Source organism: Palaemon carinicauda, chromosome 18 (assembly GCF_036898095.1).
Source record: "Palaemon carinicauda isolate YSFRI2023 chromosome 18, ASM3689809v2, whole genome shotgun sequence".
Taxonomy (NCBI): domain Eukaryota; kingdom Metazoa; phylum Arthropoda; class Malacostraca; order Decapoda; family Palaemonidae; genus Palaemon; species Palaemon carinicauda.
In genome coordinates, this window is record NC_090742.1 from 85145130 (window position 1) to 85160129 (window position 15000).

Sequence of the window (15000 nt, forward strand, 5' to 3'; positions counted from 1 at the left end):
TCTTCTCAAAACCATCCTTACTGTCCTCCCTTCAGTAGAAGTGGCTATCCTGGAGGGTATTTAGCCTTGCATGGTGTATCGGCTCCTCCATATTGACCAGTTTTTCCGACTTTTTACTATAGTCTATGAGTATCATCAATCACTTTATTTATAATTCTGTACGTATTGTTTTTGTAATAATTCTTGTTAATCTAGTTTTTAAGTATGCCGTCTCATTTTTATTTCTATTAATTCTTATGCTGTCTGGAGACATTGAGCGAAATCCGGGACCAGTACGTCCTAGATTTCGTCAATGTCGTGGTCTTCATGCAAATATCCAAGACCTTACAGTTGCGTCCAGACAGTATGATATTCTTTTGTGCTCAGAAACTTTGGTTTCTAATATGAGGCACTCATCTGAGCTCCTTACAACTGGTTTTAAGAAGCCAATAATGTTGAAACATGATGCCATTCCTAGGGCCAGGGGAATGGCGGTGTATATTAGGACCGAGTACCCTGCTTCTCATAAGTCCTGCTATCAATGTGGATGTCATTAGATTCAGGTAATAAAAGTTTGTGGCAGGCATAACAACTTTTATTTGTGTTCGATTTCCCGGAATCTTCATACCATTATGGCTGAGATACAAGAAGATGATAGAAAGGCTTCTTTTGTCTTTGTTGGTGATTTTAATGCTCACCATAGGGAGTGGTTAAGTTCTATCTCTCCCACCGATTGCCATGGCTTAAGAGCTTTAGACTTTACCTCCGAATCAGGCTGTGAGCAAATCATAAATGAAGCTACTCACAGGTCTGGTAATTGCTTGGACCTCGTATACACAGATTCCCCTGGCGTTATAACAAGTAAGGTTGGTTCTCCAGTCGGGACATCTGATCATGCCTTGATTTCATTAGTAGTGTAGACTGAGCAGCCTGTCCCTGATATATCCTACTCTTGTAAAATTTACATGAAATCCCAAGCAGACTGGAATGGGATTTTGCATGATCTTTTGTGCTTGAATTGGTCACAATTATTTAGTAGTGTAGATCCTGTTGTCCCTTTGAATGAGAATCTAGTCAACATAATTGATAGGCGTATCCCTTCTCGTGTGCTAAGGTACCGAGTGAAGGACAAACCGTGGTTCAATGATGATTGTAGACGTGCTTATTCGGAGAAGCAGGAGGCCTATCTTCTTTGGAATGGTAACGGATCAGATTTGACCTGGAACAACTATCTATACTCAGCTTCGAGCTTTTGCTCAGAGAGTTTATGCCTCAACTGAAAAGGAGTACAATTTAATCATAAAAGAAACCCTTTCTGGCACAACTCAGGAACATAAATGGTGGTCTACCCTTAAATCTGCACTATTTGGTGTAGATGCAACAGTTCCTCCTTTACTTAAACCAGATGGCTCAGTCACTCACTGTCCAAAGGAAAAGGCAACCCTTTTGACTGATGTTTTTGACAGAAAACAAAGTAATAAAAACTTGAACTTCCTCATTCCTGTTTTCCTGAGGCTAAACTAACTAGTTTAGCTTTTCGATCTCGTCAGATTAAAGCTCTGTTGATGGACCTTGATGCTTATGGAGGTGTAGACCCAAATGGTATTTTTCCTTTGTTTTTTATAAAGACAGCAGATTTCTTAGCTCCAAAGTTATCTGTTATTTTGCGCAAGTTAGCAAGAAGAGGAGCTTTTAGCACATGTTGGAGAATTGGTAATGTTACTCCTTTATGTAAATGTATTTGTGGTAGCTCAAGTCCCACTGATTACCGCCCAATTTCCATAACTCCCATATTATCTAAAGTTTTTGAACGTCTTCTGGCAAAACGTCTTAATAGGTTTGCTAAAGGTAATCACCTACTCCCTAGTTTGCAATTTGGTTTTCGTAAAGGCCTTGGAGCATTTGATGCCCTTCTTACAATCTCCAATGCTGTACAGAAATCCCTTGATTGTGGTCAAGAAGTTCGTATGATTGGCCTTAATTTTAGTGCTGCCTTTGACCGTGTTAATCATGAGGCCCTTGTTTTCAAACTCAAACAGTTGGGAGTGGGTGGGTCGTTTCTTAGTATTATTATTGATTTTCTAAGTAATAGATCTCAAAGAGTTGTTGTTGATGGGCACCATAGTGAGTATAGGAATGTGATATCCTGTGTTCCACAGGGTAGTGTTCTTGGCCCATTACTTTTCATTCTATATACACATGACATGTGGTTTGGCCTAGATAACAAGCTTGTTGCATATGCAGATGATGCTACTCTCTTTGCATCAATTACATCCCCTGAATGTAGATCTGGGGTTGGTGAATCGCTTAATAGAGATTTAGCTAAAATTAGTGTATGGTGCAAATTATGGGGTATGAAGTTGAATCCTCACAAAACTCAAAGTATGATTGTAAGTAGGTCAAGGACGGCGGCTCCTCAACATCCGGATCTCAGTATTGATAATGTTTCTTTAAATTTGTATGACTCTCTTAAAATTTTAGGTGTGATTCTCGACAGCAAATTTACTTTTGAGAAACACATTAGCTCTGTGTCTTCTTCAATTGCACAAAAAATTGGCTTATTGAGAAAGTCTTACAAGATTTTCGGTGATAAATATATTCTGAAGAAGTGTTTTAATTCTTTCATTCTACCTTGTTTTGAGTATTGTTCTCCTATATGGTATTCAGCTGCTGATTCTCATCTTAATTTGTTGGACAGAAACTTACGGTCTATTAAATTTCTTATTCCTGATCTAGATATTAATCTTTGGCACCGTCGTTCAATTACTTCATTATGCATGATACATAACATTTTTCATAACTCTGACCATCCTTTACATTCAGATCTCCCTGGACAATTCTATCCTGTTCGTAATACTAGGCAGGCAGTTAATTCTAATAGCCAGGCCTTCTCCATCATGAGGCTCAATACTACACAGTATTCTAGAAGTTTTATTCCAGCTGTTACGAAGTTGTGGAATGATCTTCCTAATCAGGTAGTTAAATCAGTAGAACTTCAAAAGTTCAAGGTTGGAGCAAATGTTTTTATGTTGACCAGGCTGACACGAGTCTTTTTATAGTTTATATATGCCATATCTGTTATTATCGTTGTTAATAGTTTATACAGGACATATCTGTTTTGACGCTGTAACTGTTTTTAGAATGATATATTGTTAATTTATTCTCATTATTTATTTATTTAATTTCCTCACTGGGCTATTTTTCCCTGTTGGAGCCCTTGGGCTCATAGCATCTTGCTTCTCCAACTAGGGTTGTAGCTTGGCTTGTAATAATAATAATAATAATGTAAAAATAGCTCTATCAATATTCTTGTTCATGAAACCAAAATACAATGACAATTTCCATGCATTATTGGAGATATTTAAGCTACCATTTTAGACGGTATTAGTCCGTATTTTCCAATTGATTTCTTGTCATAAATAAAAGGGGGAAGATTTTTCCCCTATTCAACAACAAATGAAGGTAATTGCTACTGCTACAAAAGGTGGCGTAATGGATGTCAATCGTCATAATGATTATCGCCTTCCATATTTTCTCGTACACAAAGGATGCCACGGAATGTAACTATTTGTTCCTTTTTAATATTCTACGGAAATAAGCAACAAGACAAAAGTTCACAAAATAGCATTTCTTCATATTCTCGGTGTAAACATGTTACTGATACACGACATGCTATAAAACAGATTAAGAAAGCTAATGCTTATATACATACATATATATATATATATATATATATATATATATATATATATATATATATATATATATATATATATATATATATATATATTGGTATTACCTTACTAATTATTGCCTAAGGGAACCAAACCTCACCTTTGAATGCTGCTATAAATGCTGAAAATGCCTTCATTTTCAAATCGCTTCTGCGAAAGATACTTTCCGCATTCTTGCTTTCTCTAATAAATCAGGAATAATGCAAAGTTCTCATTCACTTCAGCACCTACCTTCATATCTCCTGACGTTACTCCTGATGACGCAGGAGTGAGCGCGAGGTTGCAGCGACCGACTGCGGTGATAAGCGTGACTAGCACTGCGTACCCGTTGGGGTGGCATTGACCGCGAACGGTTGCCGCGGAATCGGCGAATGCTATTTTCGCACCATCGCCTTAATTTAACAGACGTCATCACTCACCTGAAAAGAAAAAATATAACTCTTACTTATCATACAAAAATATTATTTTTACAGAATTGCGTTGCCAAACTACTAAGCTTAACAGCAAAATTTCATAACTCTGTGCTATGACTAAAATGGGATAACTAGATAACAACTACCTCGCTTAATAAAGGAAAAATGAACTTTTGGAAGCGTAAAGAATCCACGATGAAGTGCCTTCATCCTCAGACTGGTTTTATTTAGGAATGTAAGCGGTACTCAAATGAAGGGATAAGAAACAAATTGATAATTACTAACTTTATTTCTCAGGATGATGGTGATATTTTGACTTCCTGATTTAAAGTTGATATGGCAAGTAATATTAAAAATAATGACAATGGAAGAGGACTATGAAAATGATAATCAAAGGTAGTGCTCTGCAATCAGATATATGCCATGTTTCGCCATAAAAGCCAGAATTAGCAATGCTCCAAAATTAATATTTCATCAACATTAACAAGGGCATTTATGGTTGTTTTTGAGGTCAAATGAAGCATTTATATAATCTAAATTGTAAATTTGAAATACTTTATGTATTATGGACATTAGATAAAAAAAATAAACTCATATACTTTTGATGGACTGTTTAGCACCAAATTATAACAATATTTATTCGGTAATATTCTGTGAAATTCTCAAATAGAAAATTACTTTAAAAAGGAACCTCTGAAAATAACATTATCTTTCAAAATACAGATTTCACATTAAATTTTCCCCTATAATCAGGTAATTAAAAGAACAAAAATAAAATGTAATGTTTCGTCTGAAGATGAACAACGTATCGTGAACAATAACAACCGACGTGATTAATCTTTCCTACCATTCACTTCCTTAATATGGATTGCTTTCCCTTTTACAGTGTTTTCAGAGTCATTTAATATATTATATTAAGGTAAGTGACACAAATTTTCAGTTAACCTAGGCTATCTTTTACCAGGAGCGCCATTCTCATTCACATAATAAAATATACAATTCAAATGTAACGAGTTATCAACAATGAGCCAGCACCTAATGAAATCATAGATCATTAAGGTCCCTTCGAAGGTAATAAGCACCGACGTCAGAAACAACAACAATTCCGTCTTAACGTCATTCTCCATGCATGGATGCCGAGATATAGAACGCTGTTGAGGGAGAGACAGTCCCTCGGCTGTTGGTCCTCGGTTTATCAGTTATGCCAGGGCAAGATTTAATCGTGCTTCCTTGATGGAAATGTCAAGACCATATTCATGATCTGGAGGAGTTCCAGGCCTGGGCATGTAACAAGACATAATAGAGGACTGAGGCAGTTTAATACCAACACCATTCGACAAAGTCGTAAGGTTATGTCTTGGTGATTATTTTTTTCCCGATTATCTTTTACTATGTCCTGGTTTTCAAGATCAGATATTTTTAAGGCTTAAAACACACATCTATTTTACCCCCACATCAAAGCTAATACGATTATTGGTTTCAAACTGGCAGAATTTTGCACTTTCCAAAAAGAACTGGTTTACCCTGACCTAGTTTTCATACAGATGAATTCAAAAGGTCAACAATCTCCTTCATTTTTATTCAGGAAATTTAACCTTGCTATCTTACGGCTTAGTGACTATTTTTCCTCTACCTTTACCCATTTATCATTGATGAAAAGTCAATATCAAGGCAATTTTCTCTTTATTTTATAAAAAATGGTAGGTGGACATGGACAATGGGGATTAGCTTTATTTATTTGGAAATGTGTTTGACCTTGACACTTTTGGGTAGGTTATCTAAAAGTGAAAATTATATTTGTGAAAATCTACTTTTCTGATTTTGGTAAACACTATACCATAGCTATAGTTGGCAATTTCCTCAATATATTTCGTTACCTAGAGCATTTCGAGGTTTCAAGTCCACTTTCTTTTTTAATTTTTTTTTACTCTGATGAAGCTTGGTACCATAGATAATCATTTTATAAAAATTGTCCTTAAATTTTCTCAAAGTAAAACATCAGCTATAAAACCAGAAGTCGTTTTCAAGTGATGTTGATAGAATTTAGTCTTTGTACAAAACGATATTTTTCGCGCAGTTTTTAATGGGTGGGCTATAGCCACCCTTCACAGTATTCTTATCACCTACGTTTCCTTTTGTTATCACGTTAACTAAATATTTCTTAAAATCTAAGATTTTAACAAAGATTTTATTGACATATACTCTAGTGATTACATATAGAAGCAAACGCATTTTGAAATGGCATTTCCAATGTAACATCTATCTATCATAACATAACTGATATCTATTAGTCATCGTCATCATTATTTTTATAATTACTTTCAGTACTAATCTAGTTGAGTTTACATTAACTGGGGACATGCTAAAATGGCCATTAAGTTCTAAGCAGACTTCCATAAGACAAATTTGTGGGCAATGAAGAATTATATACACACCCACACACAAACAGTATATATATACATACTGTATATATATATATATATATATATATATATATATATATATATATATATATATATATATATATATACACACACATATATATATATACATATATATATATATATATACATATACATATATATATTATACATATATATTATATATATTATATACATATATATATATACATATATATATATATACATATATATATATATATATATATATATATATATATATATATATTTATATATAATAAGAAAATATACAAATAAAAAATAAAAATAAAAAACAAAAAAACATACATATATAGAAATCGTGGTCAAGAAAAGTATTAAAGGTTGAAGTAAAGAACTAATATATCCTTCATTTGTCATAGAATATATCCAATGGAGTCATATCTGAAGAATTAAAAAAAAAAATATTTAATAATATGACCCAGAAAAATAGTGCCATAAGTCAGCCAGCTGTAGACCAGGGTCGTAAATCAGAAGCAGTAGCAGGGGAGAGCTACTATTTGTCAAAGCAGAAGATTCAAGTTGAGATATAACCTGGCGCAGCTTTAAGAAATTGCACGGGGCGAGCTCATGCATCATCCATATCTTGAAGGGCCATATATAGTCCACCGAAATTCGAATTTAAGACTTGAGGTTTCGAGCGGCAGTTCCACCAAAGCCCACACCTCATCTATTTATTTTTTGTCCATCTACGTCTCGTTGAGAGAGAGAGAGAGAGAGAGAGAGAGAGAGAGAGAGAGAGAGAGAGAGAGAGAGAGAGAGAGAGAGAGAGAGAGAGAGATTAGTTCAAGTTTCGGCGTCCAAACTGAAGAAAAAGGAAAAGGAACCAAAGATTATTATTCGCAATACTTCAATAAATGAATGTGTATCACACAAAGACTCAAAATGCCCCTTTGTTTTACTTGAAACGTTTGTTTGCTAAAAATCTACTTCTGTTTCTTTGGCTCCATTTCTGCCTTCACTTCCTGCTATCACACCCTATTTCTTCTTTATTTCCGTCATCTGCCTCCTTCCCTCTCCCACCATCACATTCATTCTTCTCAACTTACTTTTTTCAGTTTCGTCCTTTCCTCGTTATCTACACCCTAGCTCTTTTTATTTTTTCCTGGTTCCAAGAAACCTTCATTTCCACTTCTCCCGTTTTCTCTCATTGACCTCATAACATTTTATCTTTATCAACTCCCTACCCTTGACACTTTTTTTGTTCTCCCTTTTTCGATTTCTTCTTTCTTATCCTCACTTCCGTATTTATTCTTATGAAAAGTTGAAAATTCTTTCTGTATTGTTTCCCCATTAATTTTTACCTCATCCGTGTATGTCCTTTCTCTCATTCTTCTCAATACTTCCTCTTTCCCACGCACTTCTTTCTGTTACTTCTCTTCTACCTTATATTAAACAACCCTTCCATATCGTCCCCAGCGTCTTCCTCTCCCACTCCTACCCAGCTTTCTCTCATTCCTGTCCCCCTTCTTTCCCTCCTCTTCCTCCTCTATCTTCATCTCCCAAGCAACAGTGATTAAGAAGCCTGCAGAGCAAATATTTGATGAGAATAATTCCCGAACGGGAGCTTTCAAAGGATAAACGATGATTATTCTCGACAACTTCATGGATTTGAGCTCCTTATCCTACTGCTGCCAGTCTTTAAAAAAAATCTGCGAATTGAATTTAGTTTCTATTTCTGGTTTTTAGAGAATATGAGCGGCAGCGAAAGATAAGAAAATATTTTGCGAAGAGATAAAGAGCATGAGCAAAACCAACGAAGACTGAAGGCTTGGTTTAACAGTAAAAAAACTAGTTAAGTTACATATCAAATGTATCAGGTACTAAAATAACACCATTTTATATTAAATGAAATAAACAACATAAAGTTGTCGAGGGAGTAGTAACATTCTGTTTTATGAAGAACATTAAAAATGTGTGCCTTGTCACACCAAATTTTATTTAATAAAAACAATGTGAAAGATAACATTTAAAAACTTATATAATTCTTTTACTGAACGCTTAAGAGTTATAGCTTCACCAACGTTATAAGATAAACGCATACTCAGCAAAATATAATTATCTTCACAGAAAATACTAGCAATGGACTGTTATATGATAACTCCGTAACACAAAATAAATATTTAAATATGTCAAGATACTATCAAAGACGGAGATATCTTATTGAAAGTAAATCTGGGGAAGAGGAAGATTAAAGAAACAATATCGTCCTGTGCAAAGGTCCAAACTGGCTTAATATCGCAAACCTCGCCATTTCTCTTTTCCAGTGCTATAAGATTTTTTTTTTCTTTTTACACAGCAGTGGGGAGTCATACAGTGCCCTGAAGGAGTCTAGGAGCCTGCCAAAGGGTGAAACATTTCCGGATTTAGAGTACACCAAGGTCTCGAAATTACTTGGCAAGTGTGGGCTGCGAGAAAGAACTCGTAAATTGAAAGAGAATACACATATACATTACAAGCGCACATACACACAGGAGAGAGAGAGAGAGAGAGAGAGAGAGAGAGAGAGAGAGAGAGAGAGAGATTGGTTCAAATTTCTAGCGTCCAAATAGAAGAAAAGGGAAAAGGAACCGAAGACTTTTATTCGCAATACTCCAATAAATGAACGTGGATCAGACAAAGGCTCAAAAATGAATTAATTAAACCCATAGCGCACAAAAAACCTGGCAAACTTTAATCTCCATTCGAAGTTATTACATAAACGGTGATAAAATCTCAAGGCATGCGCAATGATATCTGGGGACGATTATTCTTTGGTTTTAATTTTATTAGCATACAACTAATAATTTTGATATGATTATAATCATATATATATATATATATATATATATATATATATATATATATATATATATATATATAAATTTTATATATATAGTATTACAGTATATATATCATCATCCTCTCCTCCTATGCCTATTGACGCAAAGGGTCTCGGTTAGATTTCGCCAGTCGTCTCTATCTTGAGCTTTTAAATCAATACTTCTCCATTCATCCTCTCTTGCTTCACACTTCATAGTTCTCAGCCATGTAGGCCTGGTTCTTCCAACTCTTCTATTACCTTGTAGCGCCAAGTTGAAAGTTTGGTGAACATTAATCTCTCTTGGAGAGTGCGAAGAGCAGGCCCAAACCATATCCGTCTACCGCTCACCATGATCTCATCTACATATGGCACTAGAGTAATCTCTCTTGTAGTTTAATTTCTAATCCTCTCCTCCCATTCAAATCCCAATATTCTTATGAGGGCTTTGTTCTCAAATCTACAAAATCTGTCGGATATTGTTTCATTGTCATACAACGACTCGTGACCATACAGTAACACCGATCTCACTAAATTGATATATAGCTTGACTTTTATATGTAATTTCAGGCGATTTGACTTCCAAATTTTACTCAACCTAGCCATTATCTGATTTGGTTTTTTTAATCTTTCAGTAAACTCAAATTCTAAAGATACTGCATTAGCATAGTTCCTAAATATCTAAATATATATATATATATACATACACACACACACACATATATATATATATATATATATATATATATATATACACATATATATACACACACTCATATATATATATATATATATATATATATATATATATATATATATATATACACATATATAAATATATACACACATATATATACATATACATATATACATATATACATATATATAAATATATTCATACATATATATATATATAAATATATACACATACATACATACATATATATATATATATATATATATATATATATATATATATATACATATACAGGTATATATACATATATATACAGGTATATATACATATACATATACATATATATACATATATAGATAGATATATATATCGCTTTCAGTGACAAGAGGTATACATAACTGGGCGTCTCCCTATCCCCCAGGTCAGGGGAGAGGTAGTAGTCATACCTTGGTGAGAGGGGCTGAAGTTAGGAAAGGGGGAGGCGATGGGAAAGGTTAAATTTGCGTGTGCGTATGTACGTATTTCTATCTAAATATTCAGCCGTCATTATTGGCGGGTCGCTTAAATAAGTATATGAAGAACGAGAAACAGTATGACTCGAAGGGAAAGCAGAGAGTTATATTTCGGTTATTGTCCCAACATATTTCAAATTATAATAGCTTCGGTAATACGCATTACTGTCTTTACAATTGTACCAGGTATAGCCTTCGGATCTAGGACTTTTTATCTTTAAAACAACCTCCAAAATATTTTGGCAAGTCTTGCCTAAATAGTGTCCCAAATATCATGGTTATTCCTATCTAAATAGCCTCCTAAATATTATGGCTAGTCTTGTCTAAATAGCCTCCAAAATATTATGGCTAGTGTTGCCTAAATAGCCAACAAAATATTATGGCTAGTCTTCCCTAAATAACCTCCAAAATATTATGACTCTTCTTTTCTAAATAACCTACAAAATATTAAGGCTAGTCCTGTCTAAATAACTTCCAAAATATGACGGATAGTCTTGCCTAAATAGCCTCCAAAATATTATGGCTAGTCTTCCCTTGATAGCCTCAAAAATATTATGGCTAGTCTTGCCTAAATAACCTCCAAAATATTATGGCTAGCCCTGTCTAAATAGCATCCAAAATATTATGGCTAGTCCTGTCTAAATAACCTTCAAAAATATCATGACTAATCTTGCCTAAATAGCCTACAAAATATTATGGCTAGTCTTGTCTAAATAACCACCAAAATATTATGAATAATCTTGCCTAGATAGCCTATAAAATATTATGGCTAGTATTGCCTAAATAGCCTACAAAATACTATGGCTAGTCTTGCGTAAATTGCCTACAAAATATTATGGCTAGTCTTGCGTAAATAGACTCCAAAACATTATGGCTAGTCTTGCCTGAATAGCCTACAAAATATTATGGCTAGTCTGGCCTAAATAACCTCCAAAATATAATGGCTATTTTTATCTAAATACCCTACAAAATATTATGGCTAGCGTTGCCTAAATAGCCTAAAAAATATTATGGCTAGCATTCCGTACATAGCCTCTAAAATATTGTGGCTAGTCTTGCCTAAATAACCTAAAAAATATTATGGCTAGTCTTGCCTAGATAGCCAACAAAATATTATGGCTCGTCTTGCCTAAATAGCCTACAAAATATTATGGCTAGTCTTGCCTAAATAACTTCCAAAATATTAGGGATAATCTTGCGTAAGTTGCCTCCAAAATAATCATGGCTAGTCTTGCCTAATAGCCTCCAAAATATTATGGCTAGTCTTGCCTAAATCGCCTCCAAAATATTATGGCTAGTCTTGCCTAAATCGCCTCCAAAATATTATGGCTAGTCTTGCCTAAATAGCCTCCAAAATATTATGGCTAGTCTTGCCTAAATAGCCTCCAAAATAGTCTTGCCTGGTTTCCATAAACCATGTGAATGATTCATGTTTCTTGGTTTTAATTAAATCAATATGTTCTGTCCTTTGAAACGACACATACAGCCATAACCAAATTGCGATATATCACAGACTATATTTGGTGGATTCCTACAACGTAGCATGATTATAAAAAGTAACAATTTGATATGCGTATATTTCTCATAGTTAGAGTTCGATTGTTTTCTCTGGGTCATGCTTAATCTTAATATTTATCTGCACCCTTTGAAAGGTATCATTCATAAGTCAACATCTTTAGACGTTTTCTTCTCCCCATAAACTTTAGAGGACGTTCATCCAACAGAATCAGGAGAGCAAAAACAAAAGGATTGTCGCTCCCCGAAGATTCACAAATCTTCTTGACGCTTTCAAAGAATTGAATTTTTATTTTACTGTTGGATGTTTCTTAGGCCCTCGGTGGGATACGAATGAAAACCGATTCGCTTTATAAACAGTTTTTTCAATGGCCAGGATATTTGATAAAAGGCAATATATCATGACTTAGCTTTGAATTCCGTATCTTTACAAAAAGATAAACAAATATTTATGCCACTCAAGAATATCTTTTTAACTATTCCAATTTTATTGAAATATCACGAGAACTGAAGAAATGGACGTATATTCAAGATTTACAGTTTTTTTTCTATAAATCTACAAATTCCATTTCATTTCAAGTGGAGAAAACTGCCATCTTCGTAATAGGCCAGGTTCTTACCTTTAATTACCTCCGCCAAGGTTATAAAATTACCTGCGTTTATTTATTTAACTGTTAATATGTCTGAAAATACGATTACGTTAAAACTGAAACTTCTCACCGGATTTTCCCTTAACTTTAACAACGGAGAAATATTATGCTCCGGAAGAAACCATTAAATTTTGGAGGTGATCCGGATGAAGATCGCGATTCTGGTTATTATTGTTATTATTATACAGCAGATTCATTAACGGTCAGCATATGAAAAAGGGAAAGCTTGGTTCGTAGACTTGAGTAAAACGTTGACAATCTTCACTGGCGGAGGCTTGGAATTTCTGATTACTCTTGTTATTCCTTTACTTCCATTCATCAAGGAGAAACAGCGTTAGAAAATATAGGAAAGGTATTAAGTGAAATATATATATATATATAAAAACAGTAGAAAGTTTTACCAACATCTACATGTCATCTTAGAGTGAAAATGTAATTAGAAAATCTCTATGCATTCAATCTTACCGAGTGTAAACTTTGAACTTGCAAAATTATAAAAGCGGTGGCACATACATACGCTGTGCATATGCCACACACTCACACATTATATATATACATATATATATATATATATATATATATATATATATATATATATATATATATATATATATATATATATATATTACACATATAATCTATACTCTATGGACATACAATATATCTATATTTCTAAAACAAAATAAAAGATAAAATCTTAAAAGTGTCAAAACTGTTATTGAATACAACACATTATACAACAAACGTTCTAATAATATTTACCTCCGGCAACGAAGATGGAAGGAGGTTATGTTTTCGCTCTAATTTGTGTGTTTGTTTGTGAATAGCTTCCTGACCACAATTTTAATCGTAGAATAATGAAAATTGCAGAGATCAACAGTTATGTAAAAAAAAAAAAAATGGAAATGATTACATGTTAGAAGGTCAAGGTCCAGTTCACAGTCAAGCAAAATGTCCAATACACGAAATTAGCTATAAGTTTGGTCATCGTTGTCACAGAGACTTCCAACTTGATTCACATTTGAGCTTATGAAAATCCATGCCAATTAATACATGTTAAGGTTGAATGTCAAGGTCGAATTCAAAGTCAAGCAAAAGGTCGCATTTGGGTCATCAACCATACGGCTACAATTTTAATCGTAAAGTGATGAAACTTACAGGGATTTTAAACTTATGTAAAGAGCTGAAAATTATAAATTGATTCTACGAAAGGCACGCTGGTTTCGAAAAATAAGCTGCCGTGGCGGAGGTCTACACTCTCAGTGTGCTCTCCTAGTTCATAATGAAATCATACCCTCAACAGACCACCAAATGTCCTCTCCAGTATCATTCCGACTGATTATAATAATAATAATAATAATAATAATTATTATTATTATTATTATTATTATTATTATTATTATTATTATTATTATTATTATTATTATCATTATTATTATTATTATTATTATTATTATTATTATTATTACAAGCTAAGCTACAACACTAGTTGGAAAAGCAGGATGCTATAAGCCAAAGGGCTCCAGCAGGAAAAAATAGCGTAGTGAGGAAAAGAAACAAAGAAATAAACAAACTATAGAGCAGTAATAAATAATCAAAATGAAATATATAAAGAACAGTAACATTAAATTACATCTTTCATATATAAACTGTAAAAAACAAGAGGATGAGAAATAAGATAGAACAGCGTGCCCGAGAGTACCCTCAAGCAAGAGATCTCTAATCCAAGACAGTGGAAGGCCATAGTACAGAGGCTAGTGCACTACCTACGACTAGAGAACAATGGTTTGATTTTGGAGTGTCCTCCTCTGAGAGCTGCTTACCATAGCTAAAGAGTCTCTTCTACTCTTACCAAGAGGAAATTAGCCACTGAACAATTACATTGCAGTGGTGATCCCCTTGAACAAAGAAGAATTGTTTGGTAATCTCAGTGTTGTTAAGTGTATGAGGACAGAGGAAAATGTTGAAAGAATATGCCAGACGATTCGGATTATACAGTATGTAAGCAAAGGAAAAATGATCCGTAACCGGAGAGAGGGATCCAATGTAGTACTGCCTCGCCAGTCAAAAAGACCCAATAACTCTGTAGCAGTAGAGGTAAATAGCCCCTGAAGCGATATTTAGTATGAATGTTATGAATAGGGTTAAAGTCACAAAATCACTAGCACTGCTGTCATCGGAAAGGGCTTCATCAGTGGAGTAATGAAACCAAATAAGAAGGGTGTCTCTTACAGTTCCAAA

The 15000-nt window shown here is 34.0% G+C and overlaps 2 protein-coding genes across 2 annotated transcripts in view; both read right to left on the bottom strand.

The window, feature by feature from the left end:
* The window catches only part of LOC137657922 (guanine nucleotide exchange factor DBS-like), a 664479-nt gene extending 660353 nt beyond the window's left edge, over window positions 1–4126 (bottom strand). The window contains exon 1 of the mRNA XM_068392595.1: window positions 3945–4126. Within this exon, the coding sequence (XP_068248696.1) occupies window positions 3945–4125 (181 nt within the window). The 5' untranslated portion in view covers window position 4126. The remainder of the gene's footprint in view (window positions 1–3944) is intronic.
* LOC137657923 (uncharacterized) overlaps window positions 1–15000 on the bottom strand; it is a 487878-nt gene that overhangs the window by 265167 nt on the left and 207711 nt on the right. The gene's annotated exons all lie outside the window — the stretch shown is intronic.